This window comes from Thalassophryne amazonica, chromosome 3 (genome assembly GCF_902500255.1).
Source record: "Thalassophryne amazonica chromosome 3, fThaAma1.1, whole genome shotgun sequence".
In the NCBI taxonomy this organism is placed as follows: domain Eukaryota; kingdom Metazoa; phylum Chordata; class Actinopteri; order Batrachoidiformes; family Batrachoididae; genus Thalassophryne; species Thalassophryne amazonica.
The window spans coordinates 33,336,187-33,361,364 of record NC_047105.1 but is presented as its reverse complement, the minus strand read 5'-3'; the positions used below and the strand labels follow the sequence as shown (position 1 = coordinate 33,361,364).

General features: G+C 44.6%; 1 protein-coding gene across 1 annotated transcript in view; it reads right to left on the bottom strand.

Annotated features, from left to right (window-relative positions):
* The window catches only part of ppm1j (protein phosphatase, Mg2+/Mn2+ dependent, 1J), a 71,434-nt gene extending 54,433 nt beyond the window's left edge, over window positions 1–17,001 (bottom strand). The window contains exon 1 of the mRNA XM_034166017.1: window positions 16,658–17,001. Coding sequence (XP_034021908.1) covers window positions 16,658–16,917 — 260 coding nt within the window. The 5' untranslated portion in view covers window positions 16,918–17,001. The remainder of the gene's footprint in view (window positions 1–16,657) is intronic.
* Window positions 17,002–25,178: the final 8,177 nt, after the last annotated feature.

Below are 25,178 nucleotides of genomic sequence, written 5' to 3'. Positions count from 1 at the left end.
GGTGGAATTACTGAGTGTGCGAACTCACACTCCTCAAAACTGTTTCTGTTCTCTGCCAGCAGTACCCGGTCTGACAGCTGGAGACGGTGGCCACCTGGGGCTCCAAGACTTGGCGGCTCCGGTGTTCTTCAGATCTGTTGGCGGTAAAGGCCGTGTGGGATCCGGCTCGGTTCAGGACGGACGTCTCCTATCCTCAAGCCTGCCCACACGTCACTCAACATTTAATTGTCTGTGGTACCAAAACTGTATTTGTCACAACATTAAATTGTTACTGTTTGGCTTATCCATTGTCCGTTCATTTAACCCCCCCTGTTGTGGGTCCGTGTTCCTACACCTTCATAACAGGATTTCTCGGCCAGCGTCATGGATCCCGAGGGGCTTCAACCATCGCTTGAACAGCCAATGGAAGAGCGAGGTGCACAGGCGTCAGCAGGAGGCGTGTTAGGTGAGCTGCAGCAAATCTTAACTGCTTTCACTGCTCGGTTAGACTTAGTCACCGAGCAGAGTGTGATTCTCAATTGGAGGATGGAGGCTCTCACCGCCCAGGTGGAAGCACATGCTCAGGGCGCTGCTGCAGCAACTCCTCCTGCTGACCGAATGCCAGAAACAGACGTTCCACTGGTCGTTCAACGAACCCCCCCACCTTCCCCTGAAGCATACATAAGCCCTCCGGAGCCGTACGGAGGCTGTGTTGAGACGTACGCGGACTTCTTGATGCAGTGCTTGCTCGTCTTTTCACAGCGTCCCGTCATGTACGCATCAGACGCTAGCCGGGTGGCTTACGTTATAAATTTGCTTCGAGGAGAGGCACGCGCCTGGGCTACGGCACTCTGGGAGCAGAATTCACGGCTCCTAATGACATATGCTGGGTTTGTGAGGGAGTTCAGACAGGTGTTCGACCACCCTCATACAGGCGAGACCGCTTCAAGCGTGCTGCTGTCGATACGGCAGGATCGTCGATACGGCAGGGGCATCGGAGCGCAGCGAAGTATGCAGTCGACTTCCGCATCACGGGCAGCGCGAGCCGGCTGGAATGCTGTTCCGCTCCACGCCGCCTTTGTAAACGGACTGTCTCTGGTCCTTAAGGAGCACCTGGTGGCGATGGACAAGCTGCGGGATTTAGATGGGCTTATCGACCTGGTTATACGGTTAGACAACCGATTAACAGAACACCGACGGGAGCGAGACGAAGGGCGTAGTCAGGCACAAGCCGTCCCTCTTCCTGAGTGGGGATCTAACCCTTCACGCCCCAGCACTGGTGGACACAGGGTCGGAGGGGAATCTGCTGGACAGCAGATGGGCAAGGGAAGTCGGGCTCCCTCTAGTGGCTCTACCTTCACCTTTGAAGGTACGGGCACTACATGGCACCCTTCTTCCATTAATCACAGACCAGACACAGCCAGTGACATTGGTGGTGTCTGGAAATCACAGGGAGGAGATTGTGTTTTATGTAACACCTTCTACCTCTCGTGTGATTTTGGGGTATCCTTGGATGATAAAACACAATCCCCAGATTGATTGGAGGTCTGGGGTTGTGGCTCAGTGGAGCGAAATCTGCCACCGGGAATGTCTCGGATCCTCGGTTCCGCCTGGTATGACAGCTAGTGAGGAGGTTAAAGTCCCTCCCAATCTGACGGCGGTGCCAAGGGAGTACCACGATCTTGCTGACGTTTTCAGCAAAGATCTGGCGCTCACCCTTCCCCCGCACCGTCCGTACGATTGTGCCATTGATTTGATCCCGGGCGTTGAGTACTCGTCCAGCAGGCTGTACAACCTCTCACGTCCTAAGCGAGAATCAATGGAGACCTACATCCGGGACTCATTAGCTGCCGGGCTGATCTGGAACTCCACCTCCCCGATGGGTGCAGGTTTCTTTTTTGTGGGCAAGAAAGATGTTGGACTCCGTCCATGCATTGATTACAGGGGGCTGAATGAGATCACGGTTCGCAACCGATACCCTCTGCCCCTGTTAGATTCAGTGTTCACGCCCCTGCATGGAGCCCAAATTTTCACAAAGCTGGATCTTAGAAATGCGTACCACCTGGTTCGGATCCGGAAGGGAGACGAATGGAAGACGGCATTTAACACCCCGTTAGGTCACTTTGAGTACCTGGTCATGCTGTTCGGCCTCACTAACACCCCCGCGACGTTCCAAGCTTTGGTAAATGACGTCTTGCGGGACTTCCTGCATCGGTTTGTCTTCGTATATGTTGTGTGTTGGGGGGTTTGGCTGGATGTTTTTGTGTTGTTTTCTTTTCTTTGCTCTCCAGGTGGTATGCAAACTGGTTTTTGTCTGTGGAGAAGGTGCTGGCAGAAGAGTCCTTCACCCTCATCAGCATTATTAGCTGCACCTGTGGAGGATGTTCACGTGCAGCCCTACTGACTCGCAGCACCTGTGGATGATGCTCATGTGCAAACTTAAAGACTTTCAGCTGAAGCAGATAATGAGATGGCGTTCTGCATTTAAGCCATGAGTGGTTCAAGCAGAATTGCCGGGAACTCGACCTTGTGACATTCGTTTGTGAGACGCTGAGGACTGCGCCAGGGTTTGACACATTGTGCCTGTGAAGGAGGACGGGTGAGGGACACATGCTGTCAGCACACATCAGAGAGTCAGTTTGTCGTGTCCACCTGGGGGGTGTTTGGCGGTGAATCTGAGTCCAGAAGCGCCGAGGCTTCGATCCTTTTGGGCGCTGGAGAGCGCGCCGTCCTTCACTCCGCCAGACAAACCCAATATTTATGTTGTACACTAATTATTGCACTGGAGGGGAAATAAAATCATTTTGTTTGTGGAACCGCTTTCTGGTTATTTAGCACTGGGTTCGGTCAGACGTTGGTCCGCTCCTCAACCTGCGTCTGCACATAACAGTAGTTCCCGGCCATTCCAAAATGGACCCAGCGGCAGAAGCGGTTCCATTTGCTGAAAGAGTTCAAGAACACTTGGAGAAAATATGGGAGCAATTACAGCATCTCGCAAACCAAATTAAACAAACAGATGCCCGCGTTACGGAGCTTGCAGCGCAAGCCGTTCTGCTTCCTGCTGCTCCAGCTGTGGCACCATCGATACCGGTGCAGATAACTCCGTCACCCAGAGATTCGGCTTCCGAATCAATCATTTGTCATCCGGAGCCTTGTGCGGGAAACGTTGAAGCCTGTGCTCCGTTTTTGATGCAATGTTCTCTGGTTTTTGCTCAGCGACTGGCTTCCTTCTCTTCTGATGGTAGCCGTGTCTCATATGTGACAAATTTGCTCCGAGGTGACGCCTTAGCTTGGGTCACTGCGTTATGGAGTAATAACTCTCCATTGTTAGGATCCTTTAAGGATTTCTCCCGGGAGTTCCGCTTGGTTTTTGACCATCCGGTAAAAACAAATACCGTTGCCCAATGGTTGCTGAATCTCAGGCAGGGGAGGCGAAGTGCGGCGGATTATTCCGTGGATTTCCGAATTTTTTCTGCTCAGTCCGGTTGGAATACCGCAGCTTTAAGAGGAGTGTTTGTGGATGGTTTGAACGATTCATTAAAAGACGAGCTAGCAGTCCGTGACGAACCAAAACATTTAGATGAACTAATATCTTTGGTTATTCGTCTAGATGATGGGATAAAGGAGCGTGGACGCGAGAGAGGGCGGACATCAGAGCGGGTCTTTTCGTCTCGGGGCTTTCCCCTACACAGATCTGGGCTGCCTCTTCTTCGCCCCACTGAGACTCCTCCGACGGGACCTCTGGCTCCTCTTGCGGATGAGCCCATGCAGCTTGTACGAGCTGAAGCCGCCATATTGCCCCGGTCACATAAGCATCAAGAAAGATGGTGATGACGTATCTCCAGGTGTTCTGGGACAGGCATAATAACGGACACACAAAAAAAACCTTTGGTTGTTTAGTTATTTGGGCTATTTTTGTTTTTTTTGTAAGGGGTTATAAATAGTTTGGGGATTTAGAGGCGGTTCTGGTGGAGTGAACGACTGGCAGTTCGGAGCTCGGCTGGACTCAGGTAATTTTTGTTTTCATTATTTGGACTTAGGTATTTTCTGTTTGAGGATTGGGTCATTTTGTTTTGTTGTTTTTTATTTCCTTGCTTCCTTAACCCCAACCTCTCATTGCTCTGAGACCGTTTGTCTTTTGGGTTGTGGGGTGGTGCAGGTTGGTCACGCTGAGCGTTTCTCAGAAGACCTCTGCACCTAGGGGGAGTTGTCAGGGGCGTTTTTTGGGTTTGGTTAGGGCCCGGTTCCTCTCCAGCCCCGGTGGGCCTTTGACCGTTAGTCATTGGTGTTACCGGGGTGTGGTGCAGCGGGAATATACCTCAGTCGGAGTGGTGGGCCGATCTGTTGCCGTTCGCCATTTCGGTAGTTCCACCCCTCCCGATGGGCTGGTGGTATGGTCGGGTAGGGGCACCGGACGCATTTCCGGTTTTCCGCTGCGCTTCAGGGATGGGACCGGGTTAGTTTTTCCTGTTTCCTTCCCCAGCTTAGTAGTTTTGTGCCGTTTGCCAAAATTGAGCTAACGATAGGCTCTGGGAGTGATCTGGGGTCTTTTGGGGTGCTGGGGGGGGGTAACAGGGTTTGACAGTTGTTTTATTTTGCCCCCGGGGTGTTTTAATGAAGTCCGCCGGGGGTTGGATTTTTGTGTTGTTATATTTCCTTCCAGGTTCCACCTCCAGGGTTGATGGGACGGTCCTCTGGGGGGGAATTGATTGTGGGGCCGATTAACCAAGTGTGGCCGATTCTGGGGTTCCTGGGTTGTGGGGAGGGTGCCTCCTGGGGTTGATGGTACAGTCCTCTGGGGGGCGCTGTTCCTCCGTGTACACCTGGGGACCTCTGTAAGATTCCGGTTTTGGTTGTCTCTCCTGGAACTGGCGGTAAAGGTCTTCTGGGGGGGGGGGGGGGGCTCTGCATATCGTTCTGGGGGGGTTGTTTGTTATTCTTTTCTCCCTGGGGTTGGATGGGACGGTCCCCTGGGGAGGGTTTGGGTGGGTTTTGTGTTTTTCTTCTATGTTGGGTTGTATATGGGACTTTTGTGGGGTTTTTGTTGATGCCAGCCGGCCTTCCAGCCGCGGTGCCCTGTCGTGCCGTCTGCTTTCTGTCATGGACCCCGGAGGGAGGTGTTGTTCTCGGGCCTGGTCTGTTCGGTCACCGGGGGGCTTCCCGTTGATGGGGGGGTACTGTTGTGTGTTGGGGGGTTTGGCTGGATGTTTTTGTGTTGTTTTCTTTTCTTTGCTCTCCAGGTGGTATGCAAACTGGTTTTTGTCTGTGGAGAAGGTGCTGCTTCACCCTCATCAGCATTATTAGCTGCACCTGTGGAGGATGTTCACGTGCAGGCCTACTGACTCGCAGCACCTGTGGATGATGCTCATGTGCAAACTTTAAGACTTTCAGCTGAAGCAGATAATGAGATGGCGTTCTGCATTTAAGCCATGAGTGGTTCAAGCAGAATTGCCGGGAACTCGACCTTGTGACGTTCGTTTGTGAGACGCTGAGGGCCGCGCCAGGGTTTGACACATCGCGCCTGTGAAGGAGGACGGGTGAGGGACACATGCTGTCAGCACACATCAGAGAGTCAGTTTGTCGTGTCCACCTGGGGGGTGTTTGGCGGTGAATCTGAGTCCAGAAGCGCCGAGGCTTCGATCCTTTTGGGCGCTGGAGAGCGCGCCGTCCTTCACTCCACCAGACAAACCCAATATTTATGTTGTACACTAATTATTGCACTGGAGGGGAAATAAAATCGTTTTGTTTGTGGAACCACTTTCTGGTTATTTAGCGCTGGTTTCGGTCAGACGTTGGTCCGCTCCTCAACCTGCGTCTGCACATAACAGTATATCTAGATGATATACTCATCTTTTCCCCGGACCCTGAGACTCATGTTACGCATGTACGTCAGGTCCTGCAGCGGTTGATGGAGAACCGGCTGTTTGTGAAGGGCGAGAAGTGCGAGTTCCACCGTACTTCTTTGTCCTTCCTGGGGTTCATAATCTCCTCCAACTCCGTCGCCCCTGATCCGGCCAAGGTTGCAGCGGTGAGAGATTGGCCCCAACCAACAAACCGTAGGAAACTGCAACAGTTCCTCGGTTTTGCAGACTTCTACCAGAGGTTCATCAAGGGCTACAGTCAGGTGGCTAGTCCCCTGACAGCCCTGACCTCCACAAAAGTCCCCTTCACCTGGTCGGCTCAGTGCAAAGCCGCGTTTAGGGAGCTGAAACGCCGGTTCTCAGCCCGATCCAAGTCGCCAGTTTATAGTCGAAGTGGACGCCTCTGACTCAGGGATAGGAGCTGTGCTGTCCCAGAGCAGGGAGTCCGACAAGGTTCTCCACCCTTGTGCCTATTTTTCCCGCAGGTTAACCCCGGCTGAAAGGAACTATGACGTCGGCAATCGGGAACTTCTCGCGGTAAAGGAGGCTCTGGAGGAGTGGAGACACCTGTTGGAAGGAGCTTCGGAGCCATTCACGGTTTTCACAGACCATCGGAACCTGGAGTACATCCGGACCGCCAAGCGTCTGAACCCCAGGCAAGCCCGCTGGTCACTGTTCTTCGGGCGTTTTGACTTTCGGATCACATACCGCCCCGGGACGAAGAACCAATGGTCTGACGCCCTGTCCCGGGTGCACGAAGAGGAAGTCAGGACCGAGCTGTCAGACCTGACCGAAACCATCATCCCCGAGTCCACTGTCGTGGCCACCCTCACCTGGGATGTGGAGAAGACCATCTGGGAGGCCCTGACACGGAACCCGGACCCCACAAGGTTCTGTGCTAGGACCAATTTTATTCACTTTATACATGCTTCCCTTAGGCAGTATTATTAGACGGTATTGCTTAAATTGTCATTGTTACGCAGATGATACCCAGCTTTATCTATCCATGAAGTCAGAGGACACACACCAATTAGCTAAACTGCAGGATTGTCTTACAGACATAAAGACATGGATGACCTCTAATTTCCTGCTTTTAAACTCAGATAAAACTGAAGTTATTGTACTTGGCCCCACAAATCTTAGAAACATGGTGTCTAACCAGATCCTTACTCTGGATGGCATTACCCTGACCTCTAGTAATACTGTGAGAAATCTTGGAGTCATTTTTGATCAGGATATGTCATTCAAAGCGCATATTAAACAAATATGTAGGACTGCTTTTTTGCATTTACGCAATATCTCTAAAATCAGAAAGGTCTTGTCTCAGAGTGATGCTGAAAAACTAATTCATGCATTTATTTCCTCTAGGCTGGACTATTGTAATTCATTATTATCAGGTTGTCCTAAAAGTTCCCTAAAAAGCCTTCAGTTAATTCAAAATGCTGCAGCTAGAGTACTGGCGGGGACTAGAAGGAGAGAGCATATCTCACCCATATTGGCCTCTCTTCATTGGCTTCCTGTTAATTCTAGAATAGAATTTAAAATTCTTCTTCTTACTTATAAGGTTTTGAATAATCAGGTCCCATCTTATCTTAGGGACCTCGTAGTACCATATCACCCCAATAGAGCGCTTCGCAATCAGACTGCAGGCTTACTTGTAGTTCCTAGGGTTTGTAAGAGTAGAATGGGAGGCAGAGCCTTCAGCTTTCAGGCTCCTCTCCTGTGGAACCAGCTCCCAATTCAGATCAGGGAGACAGACACCCTCTCTACTTTTAAGATTAGGCTTAAAACTTTCCTTTTTGCTAAAGCTTATAGTTAGGGCTGGATCAGGTGACCCTGAACCATCCCTTAGTTATGCTGCTATAGACGTAGACTGCTGGGGGTTCCCATGATGCATTGTTTCTTTCTCTTTTTGCTCTGTATGCACCACTCTGCATTTAATCATTAGTGATCGATCTCTGCTCCCCTCCACAGCATGTCTTTTTCCTGGTTCTCTCCCTCAGCCCCAACCAGTCCCAGCAGAAGACTGCCCCTCCCTGAGCCTGGTTCTGCTGGAGGTTTCTTCCTGTTAAAAGGGAGTTTTTCCTTCCCACTGTAGCCAAGTGCTTGCTCACAGGGGGTCGTTTTGACCGTTGGGGTTTTACATAATTATTGTATGGCCTTGCCTTACAATATAAAGCGCCTTGGGGCAACTGTTTGTTGTAATTTGGCGCTATATAAAAAAATTGATTGATTGATTGATTAGAATAAGCGTGTTTAGAAAATGACATAATAAATGAATAAATAAACCAAGGAAAAAAGAAAATGACAGACTTTTTGCAGTGATTTTAGTAAACAAAGTTCATTATAAAGCACTGTTGTTGTATTTACAAGGTAGGGTACCGAAGGCGAATGCAATAGCAAACAAAATTCATCCACAAACGGGCACACTCATCTTCAACCGCTTACTCCAATTAAGGGTCTTGGAGCCTGTCCCAGCAGTCAGAGAGTGTGAGGCAGGGTACACCCTAAACAGGATGCCAGACTGTCACAGGGCCACAAATAGACAAACAAAGACATTCACACCCACACGCACACCTACGGACAATTTAAAAATTCAAGCCACCTAACCTGTGTGTCTTTGGATGTTGGAGGAAGCCAGAGCACCCGGAGAGAACCCACACAAACATGGGCAGAACATGGAAACTCCACACAGAAAGGCCACAGCTGGGAATCGAACCAATGACCTTCTTGCTGTGAGGCAACAGTGCAAACCACTAACCGACTGTGCTGCCGAAATTCATCCAGTCAATCAATTAATCAATCAAAAAAAAAGCAAACAGTTTATAAGCTACTGACGCGCAGGTTATTTTCTTTCTTTTTTTTAAACAGAGGAGATGTGATCAGATGTGAGTGACCTGAGTGCTAGAGCACAGGCCTATAAAGCAGCACAGACCCACAGCAGGTGTTTTCGCTTAACGCTTTCAGCGCGTTGGACAGCGGCGCAGTCCACTATAATGCAGCACAGACCCACAGCAGGTGTTTCTCTCTGTTTGAGGTGTGGCTCCAACCAGAGATGGGGGTTGTGTCTTCTTATTGCAAGCCTCCTGTCCTGTGCACTGGCACGGATGCCCAAAATTTCATGTATATTCGTTTTATCATTTGTGTTAGTAGCATGGCCCAAGCAGAGGGTCACCCCTTTGAGTCTGGTCTGCTTGAGGTTTCTTCCTGAAATCATCAGAGGGAGTTTTTCCTTACCACTGTCACCTGTATGCTTGTTCTAGAGGTTGGTAATGTCCCTTTTCTGTTGTTCTCTCCAGCTTTGATTTATTAGTTGTTTATTTTCATCATGGTTTATTCTGTTATGTTTTACATGTCAGTTTGTTTTGTTTGTTATTATTTACTTTGGTCTTTCGTTCTGTTCTAGTTTTCTTCAGTCAGTTGTGTTTTCATTTATTGTTCATTAGGTTCTCACTTGTTTATTTTACTATTGTCACCAGTTTAGTTTTGCTTTAGTATTTATGCTCCACATATTTCCTGATCAGTTCTCTTGTAAGTCATTTTGTTCTCATGTCCATGCCTAATTCTAGTTCTTGTCATAGTTATATTATTATATTATAATATATAAATTATATATAATATAAATATATATATAATATATATTATATTATATGATTCTATTATATATATTATATTATTCTGTGTTTCTTCTGTGCATTATTCTGCTATTCCTCACACCCAGCTTATTATGTTCACACCACGCCCTGCACCTGCCTTTTTGTCTGTGTCCCTCATGTTGATTCAGTCTGTTTAGTATTTCTGTTCACTCTCACTCTTGGCACCTGTTCACGCATCTTTGTGTATTACATCACTCCACCTTGTGCACTCCTTTCCTCACAATCTTCCCCGTGTATAATCTTTGTTCACTAGTCCCACCCCCTTCTAGGTCTTTCCTCATGTGCACCTGGTTAACACCACCTGTTCCTCATCTCACATCCTGATTAGTCCACCTGTATTTAAACCTCACAGTCTTTCACTTCCCTGCCAGGTTGTTGTCTCCGTACACCTTCCAGCGCCCATCTTTCAGTCCTGAGTTTGCCACACTGTGTTCTGATTTCTGCTCTGTTCTCCTCGACTATGCCTCTTGCCTCTCCCTGGATGTGCGTGTTTGCTCGTGCCACAGAACCCTGCTTGTCCATGACTGCGTCTCAGCCTGACCCTGCTTGTACCTCTGCCTCGCTGACTGATTACATGTGTACCATACACGACCCTGGAATAAAGACCATGATTTCCTCCACATCTAAGCCTAGTCTGGAAGTCTGTATTGCGGGTCCAGCCGCTCCTGGTGCGGGGCTGCCACCCGTTGTGACAGGTAAGCTTAGACCTTATTTGTGTGAAGCGCCTTGAGGCAACTTTGTTGTGATTTGGTGCTATATAAATGGAATAAAATAATAAATATTTATATTAGTAAAGTTTTGGGTACACATTCTAACCACAGGTTTTATAAATGACTTGATACAACACTGACCATCATGTGCTGCATTAAATGAGAGCCAAGGATCCACTCAGCATTTTGGCACGCCTGAATTAAAACAAGTATTAATAGCTGATGTGCAATCACATCAGCCGATTAGGATAGTGTGCAAACAGAAGCGCTAAAACTGTCATTGCATATCAGCAACTTGCTGCAGAACGCTGATGGCAGCACTGATGATGGTGCAGTTTTACGAACCTCTGTCTGAGGCACCTCACGCAATCTTTTCAGAACAGAGTGCAGATTGCTTTTAATAATTCTCTGCTGTGCCCCTTTGTGAGCTCTGCATAACTCAGCATTTTTCTGTTTCCACACTGCATCCAGGTGCGGGGGGGCATGGGGAACTTATAACACTGAAGAAATGGCTCTTCGACCCTTCATAACCTCTCTCTGAGGGAAAGGACAAAGTGTCATCTGGAAACTGACAAATCGGCAACAACCTCCCACTCAAACACACTATGGCCGACAAAAACAATCCACCAACACTTCAACACATTATGTGTGTATGAGCAGGGGAGGTGAGTTTTAGAGACCGGGTGGCCAAGGTTGGACTCAAACATCAACCAGATAAATATTGTGACTTTTAGACCTCCCCCACTTTGAAGTCTAGATTACACCATGGGAGCTGCTAATTTCCAATGCTTGTCAAAGATCAACACAAGTGGAACACATACAAGTCATATGGCACTTTTTGAAATATGAATCATTGTAAAACCAGCTTCTCCTTCTCCTAACTCTAACCATAACCATAAGTGTCTCCCTTCCCCTAATCCTAACCATAACACCCCCAGACCCCTCAGTCACCTCGCAGTTTGTGCCCCTCACGAAATGAATTTGTGCCCCCACTGCGAAAAGCGCCCCATTTTTGTGATGATATCAAGAACTCATAGATGAACTGAGTATTTGTAATGCCATCAGGAACTGGGTTGCATAAAACAGCAGTTGATTCACGTTTTGAAACTGGTTCTAAAATGGCCATCTGTCATGACCTCACCCAAGGAGGTCATGAGATCATGAGTATTTGCCTGTTTGTCTCTTAGTAGGAATAGTCAAAAGAAACTAGACAAAACTAACTTTGGCGTTGATTGGGATCTGAATGTATATTTGTAATCTATTCATTTTCTAAACCGTCTTATTCCAGTTAAGGGGCCGGGAGTGGGGGTGGGGGGTATAGACCTATATGGTACATCTGTCTGTAGTAGGCAGTTCTTAAAACCTGAATGACTGTGCAAGAAGGAGACTAGTGAGGGAAGCCATTACAATACCCATGACAACTCTGATAAAGAATTGTAGGCTTCTATGGTTGTGACTTGAGAAGCTGAGCATAGTGCAACTTCTGGCTGTTGCATCATCAGTCACAGGTTGAATGTGTGAGCGGCAAACAGGACATTCTCAAAATGAAAACATGAAATTTCAGCTACAGTTTGCCAGAAGGCACATGGGACACTGAAGCCTAGATCAGATCATTTGTATGAAAAAAAAAAAAATCCTTTAACTAACTCCAACATGAAGCTATGACTGGTGAAGCAACAGTCCAAAGCTGCACTATGTATAGCTGTTTCCCAATCACAACCAAGGCAGTATGTTGCTCTTTCAGAGTTGTAATGGGCGTCTTGATGGCTTCCCTCATGAGTCCCCTTCTTGCACACTTGCTCAGGTTTTGAAAACTGCATACGCCAGACTGATTTACCATACAGTGCCATACTGCGTGTATTGCTTCATGATTGATGTGAATGAAGTCCAAGTCACACTTAGTGATTTGGAAATGTTAATTTGTGCAAAGAAAACCTGGTGTGAAAGTGAAGATTTACTGTAAACTCATCAAAGGTGCCAATAACTGTGTCCAGCATACATATCTATAACTTTTTATTTCACTTTATAAAAGCGTTTTTTTGTTTGTTTTGTTAATAACTTTAGAGGGTTTTTATATTTTCATGACACAAAATTGGGCTGTTTGCATTTATTTTTGAACAGATTTTAAAAGGTGTACTTGTGGTGCCAGTAATTCTGACCAGGACTGTGATCATACGAGTTAAACTACATTTGCGTGGGAGAATTATGAATCATTTTGTGGACTGTGCTTCCACTCCAAAACATTGTCATGTGATCTTCCGGCTGCATCATTCCACTGATCAAGCTTGTCAAGAGGAATGTAGGATGTGAACTCAAGATTTACATATAATTTTGTTATATTATTTATCATTTTATTAGATAAATTTATTTCATTATTTAAATAGATCTAATTTAATGCAAAAATGGGAGAAACTATGGTGCCAACTGCCATAAACCACTTTCAGTTTGTTCAGTAATTCCAAATCTTTTTGCAAGTTAGAGTTTACATATTTAGAAACATCACAAAAGAGGATTCTTATTGTGATCCCTAAATAATTTAAAATGTATAATTTGACTTAAAATCCCCTATTTACATAGATATATTTGTTGTTTTTAATCATTGTTGAACCTGAATATATCTAAACTTGATGCTAACGCATTTTCTTGAAAGAAGAAATTTTTCTGGAAGTTGGTCACTTTATTATATGTTCAGGAGTAATAAGACTTTACTTTCAGCTTTGTCATTTATGCCCCATTTACACTGGACTGAGACCTATACAAGACCTACAGGATCATGGGTTCAGGTTAGGATATGTTGTCAACTCTCACAAGTCTTGGCTGGTCTCCGTTGTGATCTATTTTTCAATTTATTTTCATTTATATAGCGCCAAATCACAACAAAGTTGCCTCAAGGCGCTTCACACAAGGAAGGTCTAACCTTACCAACCCCCAGAGCAAGCACACAGGTGACAGTGGTAAGGAAAAACTCCCTCTGAGGAAGAAACCTCAAGCAGACCAGACTCAAAGGGGTGACCCTCTGCTTGGACCATGCTAGTGACAAATTGACAAAACAATTTGCAAAATGAATATGCAGGAAATTTTGCTGGTGCACATGACGGGAGGGTTTCAGAAACAGACACCACACCATCTCTTGATGGAGCTGCACCTCAAACAGAGAGAGAGAAAAAAAAAACATCAGAAAGACAACAAATACAGTGTAATTTGTCAGCATTAAGCAACAAGAAAACCAGAAGAAATACTAAGATGATCGCCAGCCACTAGCCCTAAGCTTCACTTAAAAGACCCAGACATGTAGATAAAGTTGAGGTCGCAGCACGCTCCGTTTCCTAATAAAAGTTTTAGAAGGGTAAGGGTTAGAAATTTTAGAAGGTTAAAAAGCATAGTACCATACTGTGTCAGTATGCTAGCCATATGAAAGGGAAAATAAGTGTCTTAAGTCTGGACTTGAAAGTCTCTACAGAATCTGACTGCTTTATTGATGCAGGGAGATCATTCCACAGAACAGGGGCATGATGAGAGAAAGCTCTGTAACCCACAGACTTTTTATTCACCCTAGGGACACAAAGTAGTCCTGCACCTTGAGAACGCAATAACCGGGCAGGTATGTAGGGTTTAAGCAGGTCAGCTAAGTAGGGACAGTCCGTGAAGAATTTTATAGGGTAGTAGCAGAACCTTAAAATCTGATCTCACTCGGACAGGAAGCCAGTGAAGAGATGCCAAAATGGGTGTAATGGGGTCAAACTTTCTCCTTCCAGTCAAAAGTCTGGCAGCAGCATTTTGAACAATTTGGAGAGCCTTAATGCTGGACTGCTGTAAACCAGAAACTAGAACATTGCAGTAGTCCAATCTAGAAGATACAAACATATGAATCAGGGTCTCAGCATCAGCCATAGACAAGATGGGACAAATCTTTGCTATATTTCGCAGATGGAAGAAAGCAATCCTAGTAATATCTCTAATGTGAAGGTCAAAGGACAATGTAGGATCATAAATTACCCCAAGGTTCCTCACTTTGTCAGTGTGATGCATAACACAAGGGCCTAGACTAAGTTAGTTAGTTGGTCAAATTGATGCTGATGTCTCACTGGACCAAGAACCATCATTTCAGTCTTGTCAGAGTTTAAAAGCAGGAAATTGCTAGACATCCAGCTTTTCACTGATGCAAGGCAATCTTCTAAGTATTTTATGTGAATGAGATTACCAGCAGTTATCTGTATATATAACTGAGTATCATCAGTACAGCAGTGAAAGGTAATCCTAAAATGCAGCAATATGTGCCCAAGGGGTGCTATATAAAGGGAGAAAAGCAGGGGGCCTAAGACAGACCCCTGTGGAACCCCAAATTTCATGTGACTAAGGTTAGAGGTAGTGTTATTGTACAAAACACAATGAGAATGACTGGTCAGGTATGATGTCAACCATGCAATGGCACTCCCGGTAATCCTAAAATGATTCGCCAGCTTGTCGAGTAGAATATGATGATGTACGGTATCAAACGCAGCACTAAGATCTAACAGCACCAGAACCATAGTGGTGCCTGAATCCATTGCAAGCAGAAGATCATTCACCACTTTAGTGAGAACTGTCTCTGTGGAATGATATTTTCTAAAAGCAGACTGCAGTGGCTCAAAGAGATTATTCTCTGTAAGGTGGTCCACAAGCTGCCGCAAAACCACCTTTTCCTGTTATTTGCATTTACACAAAGCATGCTTTGCGACTGAATTGTGTGAGTGAAAAATATGTTCATATTCGCGATCATTGATGCAACTCCATGCAGCGTCAATTGAGTGTCCATTATGACCAATAGGATCAGACTAAGAGTGAGTTGAGACATGTGAAAGTTAACGAGACTGACTGTGAGAACCATGCAATTGCTAACCGCTCGCACAACTGCTGTGAGTGTTTTGAACAGGTCAGTACTCGTGCACCTGTTGGAGAGAGTGAGGGAGAGTCATGGGGACCAGGAGGGGTCTTTGTTCTGACCACGGAGACCCCACTGTGACCAACCTGCAACCCCGGTGAGAGTCACTTAGAGTGACGGAGAGCAGAGGCTATTTTTCGAAAGCACATTGGTTGGGGGCTGTAAACAGGGTGCTAGGTGGCAAATAAAGCACCCTTAGGTCATTAAAAAGTTAACATGAACATTCAAACCTGAATGAAGTGCAAAAAGTCACTAAAAGCAAATTTTATAGGCTTTCATACAGTGGCTGAACCAGTATCAGTGTTGTCTTTTGGTACATTTTGAGTCTGTCAACATGATAACAATGTCACTCCAGTGTCAATCACCCAGTGTTGAAACATCAGAACATGACACCGATACAACATCAAAATCCGGTTGGTCTCCTCACATGTAATTTAAATTATTTTTACTATCTGTCGGTAACCCAAAGGATGTGTATTTATTTATTAACACAAAGTAGCATATGTGTTACTTGTTGATTTTTAATCCATTCATCCATCCATTTTCAACACCAGCTTACTCTGTTTAAGGGTCACATGGGGGGGACCCACACAAGCATGGGGAGAACATGCAAACTCCACACAGAAAGGCCCTAGGTGGCAATCGAATCGTTAGTGTTTCCGTTGTGTTGTGGAGCTTTGCGGATTGGAACGGACATATCATCATATTAAATTGCTGCATGTGTTGCAAGTATTATTTGTTTGTGTTCTCTGTGTTTTTTTAATTTGAAGCTTTTTTTAATGCAACAACCAGCTGTTGAATTGGTACAGGTGTTTTCTTGTACTTGTAGTATTCTCTGCATTTGCCAGTGTTGTGTTAATCTGGAAATACGGTGGCCTCTACAAGCCACTGTACCTTACAAATACCCAGAAATGAATGAAATCTGTCTGTCCAAAGATTTACCAAAGCTGAAGTTTCATTAAATATTCATCTGGACAAGGATGACGCAAATTACAACAACATTATTGCAGTTTCCATCACACCACCAATATAAGTAACATAATCAAGGACTGAGCAGGTTTTGGCACAAGAATGGAATCGAGAGCGTTTCTAGTTGGCGGTTGCAAATTGAAGCAAATCTGAAAGTGCTTGAGATCACACACACCAATGCTGTTTTACAGCATAATCAAATGTTTCTTTGACACACAATGGATCACCCCCCCCCCCCCCCCCCCACCACCACAAACACAGGCTTACGCGCGCACAGACAGACCTCTATGTTATCTGACCATTTCCTTTCACTTTTCCATTTGTGGTTTTTGTGATGACGTGAGGAGGAGCCCGCAAAGCCAAAGCTCTTTAACATAAAGGTGACTGCGTTATCTACAGCGCACGCAGACGCACAGCAGCAGCACAAAGCAAAAGGCCGCGTTGGCCATCACTTGTCTGCTGCTGCGGTGCGCACGGAGCTGCTGAGGCTGCGGCGCCGCAAACACACACAACACGCACACACCAATAATAAAATGTGATCAGAATGATGCACACGCTCACTCTGCGTATCCCGCTCCCCAGGGAAGCCTGCTGCCTCTCTTTAACGTGAGCACCGGCCGTGACGCGTGCTCGGTGGAGTACTGCAGGAGCTCCGGGGTGAGGTCCAAGAAGTCCGGCCGGCCGTACGGGAAGCGCGGCGGCAGGCCGTCCGGTCCGCACGTCTGGCCGGCACCTGACTGATGGTTGTGGTGGTGATGGTGTCCGTGGGGTATCATCCCTCCCACCAGATTGGACACGGCGTTTTTAACTTTACTGATCATCACCGGCACGGACGCTCAAGAGAAAGACAAAAAAAAAACAAAACAAAAAAACAAATCAAACACGATGCGAAATGCTGTCAGAGAGAAAGATCAAGCCAGCGCCGACAATCATTTCAGGAAGCGATATTTTCCTCTCTGTGTGTTTCTCTCCTCGGCCCCATGTGACAGACGATGTTTTCCTCTTTCAGCCTCGTCAGCCTGCGCGTAAATCTGCAGCAGCAGCAGGAGGAGGAGGAGGCAGGGCTTCGGAGATGTGCACCCAACCGTCATCTACACACATCCAAAAACCTTCACGGGGAATACGCACGCGTTTTTACGCACGATATAGCGCTATTTTATGGATCTAATGCGCAGTTAACCCCCAGACACGCAGATTAAAAAAACATAAACATCACTACAAATTTACTGAAATGCAAAAAGAAAGAAAGAGAAAAAGAAAAAAAGGGGCGGCGGCGGGGTGAGTCAGGGCTTTCTGTACAGCATAAATGGCCATTTCTCACTCGTGGCTGTTTTTGTCCTTTCCATTTTCTCATAGAAAGTCTATTAAGAATGACAGTTAAGTTAGATGCTTTCCATTTTCCACGCAGCACCAAAAATTGGCAAATAACACCGAGCGCTGTTCCTGTCTCGATCCATCTTTGTCATTCTTGGGCAATTTTGGCATCAACACCAGAGTTGAAATTGGGATCCAATTTGTGAACAGTTCAAAAAATTTAATCTGGATTCTTAAATTCGTTGATGGCTCCAAAATGGAGACAGTCCCGTAGACCCCCATGTTAATATATATATATATATATATATATATATATATATACACACACACACACACAGTGGTGGGCACACTTCCGATAATTCGATAACCGATAATTATCGAAGATAAAGTTTTCATTATCAGATTATCTTTTCAGATAACTTTAAAAACCATTATCAAACTAATTATCTTCCAATAAATTTTTGTACAATAACTTTTAGATCATAGATCTAAAATCATAGATCTTAGATCATGGTAAACAAAGGTGACCAGACCAGTTTTACCCTCTAGAAATAGAGAAGAGGTGGTTCTAGAAAAAACTGTTCTATTCTTTGCAGTCAAAGGAAAACTGGTCACAAAAAAACCCCATTTCTTTTAACCCCATACTGATATGTGGCCAATATCACCCAAGTCATCCAGAAGCATACATTTTTAACTTATGGTTCAAATTTGAACCAAACTTATTTCAGACAAGTTATTTAAATTAACATCACTTCTGAAGTTTTAGAAAGTGAAAATATCAGATATATGTTTTAGTTTTAAAGTAATGCATGTTAGCCTGCAAAGCTAACCATCATTTGTCTAATTTGTAAGGTTTTAGTGTGGGCATGCTGTGCCCAGCAGTGCATTATGGGTAGGATAGGGTAATCTCAGTACGGTAATCTCAGTATGTTCACGACAGGAGAATGCATTTGAGACACTCTGATCAGGACAACAGCATTAAACTCTAGTGCCTAAAACTCTCGTGAATATATTCTCTGGGTTTATAGATGTTGTTTTTGTGTTTGTTTTTATTAAATTCCACACATCTTAAATGTAGCAACACAGATTATCTGGAATTTTGTTTTGGCAAGTTTTCAAGGTCTCCATCTACTGGCCAGTAGTGTTCATGGCAGTATTCAGACTGAAGCTGGGCAGACACTGTACCACAGAACCACACGGTGTAAAAGTTCAGAGCGCCCAATTTATGTTCTCACACACATTGCACGTTCAATAACCACACGTCGGACTCGTGTTTCCAGAAGCAAAATGTAAACATAAGCTTTTTTTTCAAACTTAATTTACAAAAACTCTCGATGGGAGACAGCAAAGTGTTTTTTGAAAATGGCTGTTTTTTTTACAAATAAAAAATGACATTTTCAAAAGCACATTTATCTGTAAACACCAACACACAACACACCTCACATTAACGTGTTGGTTTACATAGAATTAATCAATCAATCAGTGTAGCGGAGGCACATTTTACCCAGAATGCCATCTGTCTGTGTTTGTTACAAAACTTCAGAATTAGTGCATTATTCAACATTAAAAGATATGTTATATCTTAACTTTGCACAAATGACAGAATTGACATTAATGGAGTTATTCTATCAGTATTCATTTTATTTATACACCAAACCATAAGTCAGCACTGGTTTATTTTCCAAGACCTCGGCCTGATGGCAGTGCAGTGATTGGGCAGAGTTGAGCTTTTTGGGTTCTCTCAGTGGTGTCTGTGCTGGAAGCCATGTAGTAAATTGAAGCTTCCAGCAGGGGGCAGGACACTCAAAGACAGAAGTGCTGACTTATAGTTTGGGTCTCTTGTCGCTTTCGATGCTTCCAAAAGCGATCACGGTGTTAAAACTCAAAATCAGCTTGTTAGTAGTTGCAGTTATACCAGAGACAACACTGGAATTTATTGGTTATCTATAACTTCCGATACATTTTTGGGTGGTTTATCATTTTATCTTTATCAAAGATAACTTTTCTGTTATCTGATTATCTGTTGTCAAAGTTCATTTTGTGGTTATCTGTGCCCACCACTGTGTGTGTGTGTGTGTATATATATATAAAGAAGTGTAAATAAACATGTTTGCAACCTAGTATCAAATATGGATTTGGTCTGTATAAGCTAGTTTTCTCATTAATGACAACTCATTCACTCACACATCTTCAACCGCTTACTCCAATTAAAGGTCACTGGGAGGGGGGCTGGAGCCTATCCCAGGGCAGGAGGCAGGGTACCCTCTGGACAGGATGCCAGCAGGGCTGGTGCTAGCCATTTGGGTGCCCTAAGCACAAATGCTTTGTGGTGCCTTCCCCTCCCGAAATGAACAATAATTCAGAATTTGTGTGTGGTTCTATTTCCAAAATAACTTCTCATATTAAATTCATATTGAGCTATTATTTTAATAATAATTTATTAATGTTTTGAAACCAGCTGCAAATAAATAATTCTGCATTAACAATGGCACCAAACATGACAAGGGGAGGTGATGGTCTAGTGATTAAGGCATTGGGCTTGAGACCAGAAGATCCTCGGTTCAAATGCGGGTCTGTCCTCGCGCAGACAGGAGTAGCAGGAGCGCTTTTGGAAGTGAGCTCGCTGCACTGTGTGATGGAGGAAACTGCAAGCTGAAGACGGGAGCTCTGCAGGTGCAGAGAAACACAAGGTGGCATGTGGTAAGACAGGCGAGGATTGGGGGGGGGGTGATGAGAACACAGGAGGTGATGGTCTAGTGGTTAAGTGTTGGGGACTTGACACCAGAGGATCTTTGGTTCAAATCCCAGCCTGACTGGAAAATCACTATGGGCCCTTGTGCAAGGTCCTTAATCCCCAAATTACTCCCGGTGTGCAGTGAGCGCCTTGTATGGCAGCACCCTGACATCGGAGTGAATGTGAGGCATTACTGTAAAGCACTTTGAGCTTCTGATGCAGATGGAAAAGATAAGTGCAGTCCATTTAACAGCTGTGACTGGCTGGTGAATTCAGCCACCCGCGACCCTGTGACGAAATGACAGCCGCACTTTTCGCCTGATTTTCTGGACTTCCTAGCGATCCTCAGCCGCTGGTTACCGCCTGGCTGTTACAGTTCTCCGTGCGCCCTTCTGACATAATACCAGCCAAAACACAGCGCGATGACATCACCTCCAAAATGTTTGGGGGGGGGAATGCAATCTGATCTTCTTATTTATTTTTTTAAAACATTGAAAGTTTAAGCAGTTTCCTGTAAAGTGGGGAAAAACATGAAAATCTCTTTGGTTTCTGCAAAACAAAACAAAACAAAAAAAAAAAAAAAAGAGAGAGAGGGGAAAGAAGTCTGAGGTAGAAGAGGTGCAGAGATCACTACTTTGTGTAGAATAAAAGTTAAATAGGTGCACTGGAAAAACTAACTGACATATCGAGTCCAGATAAAAAAAAAAAAAAAAAAAGTCCGTAAAATATGTGGTACTCAAACACCTGAACCAAGGTTGGCCTGTTGGCCTTGTGACTTTAAGTTAGGTGGGTATGTCTTGACTTAATTTGTCACATCCAGTTCATGTCGGTCTTGCCCATACCCAATACTCAACTTCTTTATCCTTCTATGGTTTGGCTGGGCAACCTAGTCTCACGGCAAGTCGTGATTCAGCAGCACGAAATATACATTAATCTATTGGTTTGTGATATTGTGACAAAAAGCGCCTCATTTTCGTCACGGCAGCATGAATTTATTCTAATTCATTCTGTGATTGCTACACGAAATTAAAAGTGAAGCGGGGGGGGGTGGGGGGGTTATGGTTAGGGCGGGGGGGAAGTAAGATTAGGTTAAGGTTAGGGTTGGGGGTACGAGTAGGGTTAGGAATAGTGAATTTAAAAAACCCAGTCATGAAAATATGACTCATTTCGTTACAGGAGCATGAAAATAAAATGTGGGGTTGGGCTGGAAGTCAGTCACAACAAAGCGGGTGACATTTTGAACTGCCCCGTTTCAGCTTGAAATGTACTTTTTGAAAAACTGTGGGTGATGTCACAAATAGTTTGTCTAGGTTCCTCCTGTCCAGGAGTTGGTGCTCTGTACCACGAAAAGTTCTAATCCACTTTTAGAAGAAGAAAAATTTTTGCTCCAGATTTGAACTGAACACGTTGTTTGAACTCTGGATTTCTAATCACACCAAACTTATACTGATGAGTAAACGACCATATTTTACGCCAGAAATGAGGTCCAGGTTGTTAAAAGCAGCATTTCTCCTTTAATTCAGGTGGCCTTTTGTACACATTTTTAAACTAAGACAGCAGCTTGTTCATGTTGGTTTGTTGGTTGATTCCATCTGCTCAAAGTGATATTAATCAGTGAAAGTTTATTCTATTTCAAATACATTTTTTTTCTAAAGTTATCTTCCTTAACTCAGACTGGAAGCAAATATCTACAACTTGATATAAATTAATTAAAATATGAAATCTAGCTTCCTGATGAAGTGGTGTAGAGGAAGATTTTTTAAAAAAAGAAGACCTGAAAGCCGTCATCTCGGGTTCGGTTCCCGGTGTGTCCGACACCTGATACGGGCGGTTGGCTCCATGTTGAGCTAATTGTAGCTTACAATTGGGCGGAACGAAAACAAATAGGTTTAAAAAAAAAAAAAGAAAAAGAGAAAAAAAAAGTTCAGCTACAATTTGACAGAGTACATTTCAGATAAAAGCCTAGATTTGATGTTTTGGTGAAAAACTTTTGTATTTCTTCATAATTGATGTAAATAAAGTCCAAGACATATTGTTCATGTTTCCATCCCCTGACTTATCTAAAGAAAACTGGCAATAAAACTGATTACACTATGTAACAAATTTTTATTTTTGTTTTGTTCCTGGGTACACAGTGTGTTTTCCTAACCTGTTATGCCTTAAATAAATAGAAAATAGCTGTTATTCCACAGAAACTTTGCTTCTGTGATCAGGACAATGATATTTTGAAATTTGTCTGTTTTCAAGAATATTCTCGCTTCGCCTTCACTACTACTGAGTAGTCTTCTAGAATATTCTATAACTGCTAGAACTGTCCAGAATTTTATAGAAGTTTCCAGAATTATCTAGAAATTTCAAGAAACGTTTAGAACTTTCTAGAATGTTAAAAAAAAAAAAATCAAAGTTTGTGCTGAATGTAGTCATTTTTCCATAGACTTTAGACATAAGCAGTTGAAATATAACACTTAGAAGCCAGGAACAAAAATTGTTACATAGTGTTATTATTTACAGGTTTTATCAAGTTTTAGAGATATGCTTTCAGTTTGAGTTTGAGGAAGATAATTTTATAAATTCTAATTCTTTTTTTTTGTATTTCTAGTATTTAAAATTGCATAAACAAATGAAAATGTGTGAAATTCCAAGTGTTCCAATACCTTTGGAGGGCACAGTATCCTAACCTTGTGATGAGTGCAAAATGAGTGTGATATTATTACTGTTTTGTTTAAGAATGTTTAATTTTCACTGTTGCTGCACTTTGTGTCAGATCATAGTGATATCGTATATCATATTGATATGAAAATTCAGTAAGGTATATCTTCTATTATACATTCCAAATCTAAGGTGGAACTCTACGAGTGTTTACTAAAGTACACCTAAATATCTTAAAAAAAAAGAAAAAAAGAAAAAAAAAGAGAGTAGAGTCACTTAGGTGCCTGGTCTTGAGAACCAGGGATAGTCGGTTGAAAAGCTTTTTTATCCCATGGGAATTCTCCCTATCCACCTATCCACCTACATAGACAGCATGTATATAAGTGACATTTACGAGGTTTATTAGAAAACTAACCGGCAGTTTTATAAAAAAAAAAAACTATATGGATTTGAATCACGTGCGATTACGCTAGACATGCTTGAACCCTCGTGCGCATGCGTGAGTTTTTTCACGTGTGTCGGTGACGTCATCCGCCTGTGGGCAGGCTTTGAGTGAGCACTGGTCCAGCCCTCTCGGCTGAAATCCTTTGTCTGAGACGCTGCTGGAGACGGTGCGCGTTGCTTTATCAAAATTTTTTCAGGACCTGTGAACGATATCCGAGTGGACACTATTCGAGAAATTCAGCTGGTTCTCGGTGAAAAGTTTAACGGCTGATGAGAGGTTGTGGAGTTTCTTTCACTTTAAGGACAGCTCACAAAGCGGATCGGCGCGGCGCGGTCGGAGGTGGCGTCCGTCTGGCTGTTAATGAAAGAACGTGCGCGCAAATTCGCCGAGTCGGTTCCGTGACGACGATGCAAATCCGTCTGCGCTGCGACAGGATAAACACCTCCGTGTTGAAAACCATTTGTAAAATTCAGGTGGCTTTTGATGGCTTTCAACAAGTGAGTATCTGAGAAATTGTTTAACAGCTGGGCATGTTCCAACTTGTCCATTAAGGTTTCCAATGGAGGTGTTTTTCCTGTCGCGACCCTCCGCGGTCGGGTCCGGCCCGACATGCGAATCTGCCCACACGTTCTTTCATTACAAAATCTCCTTTAACAGTGGAATGTCCGCATAAACTCCTCATGCCGACCTCTTCTGAAACTTCTCTGTTCTCTGACGACGACCTGGGTGAACAGAGCCTGAAATGTGGAAGTTTTCAGCTTGAAACAGCGAGACGACGCCGTCTTGGAGCGCAGACCGCCGTCAGGCGCCATGGGCCGTCCTTACGGTGACAGTAAAACTCCAAAATCTCTCATCAGCCATTAAAATTTTTACTGAAAACCAGCTGAATTTATCGAATGGTGTCCACTCAGTTGTGCCTTACAGTTTTTGAAAAAATTTTGATCAAACAAAGCAGCAGTCTGAGCCATTCCTAAACAATGAAAAAAAACGATGAGAGGGTGGGCGACTCCTCACTCAGACTGCCCACAGGCGAATGACGTAACCGACAGGCGTGAAAAAACTCGCGCATGCCCACGAGGGTTCAAGCATGTCTTGTTATGTGCCGACGCGGGTTGAGGAGCGGACCTGCGTCTGACGGAACCCAGCGCTAAATAACCAGAAAGCGGTTCCAAAAACAAAACATTTATTTCCCTTTCTGTGCAATACTGGTGTACAACATAAGATATGGTTTGTCTGGCGGAGTGAAGGACGGCGTGCTCTCCAGCGTCCAAAGGGAGCCCGGTGCTTCTGGACTCAATTTCACCGCCAAACACCCCCCCAGGTGGACACGACAAACTGACTCTGTGAAGGATAGAGAGGTGAGGTAAGTCAACAGCTACAACTAATACCCTTCAAAAGCACACACTATCAGCAACACATTCAGGTCTGAATTTAAGCTTTATGTAAATGAGCAGCTTCTCACAACAGGTGGAGGATCATCAGTCCGCACGCCACGGCCGTGAGAAGCGAGCTGCACAATTCTCATCAATATTCAAATATACTGCGTAACAAAATACCAAATTACTATTAACATTCAGACAATCAATCACCTCTGATGTGTGCTGACAGCATGTGTCCCTCACCTGTCCTCCTTCACAGGCACGATGTGTCAAACCCAGGCGCGGTCCTCAGCGTCTCACAAACGAACGTCACAAGGTCAAGTTCCCGGCAATTCTGCTTGAACCACTCATGGCTTAATGCAGAACGCCATCTAATTATCTGCTTCAGCTGAAAGTCCTTAAGTCTGCACGTGAGCATCATCCACAGGTGCTGCGAGTCATTAGGCCTGCACGTGGACATCCTCCACAAGTGCAGCCAATAATGTTGATGAGGGTGAAGGATTCTTCTGCCAGCACCGTCTCCACAGACAAAAACCAGTTTGCATACCACCTGGAGAGCAA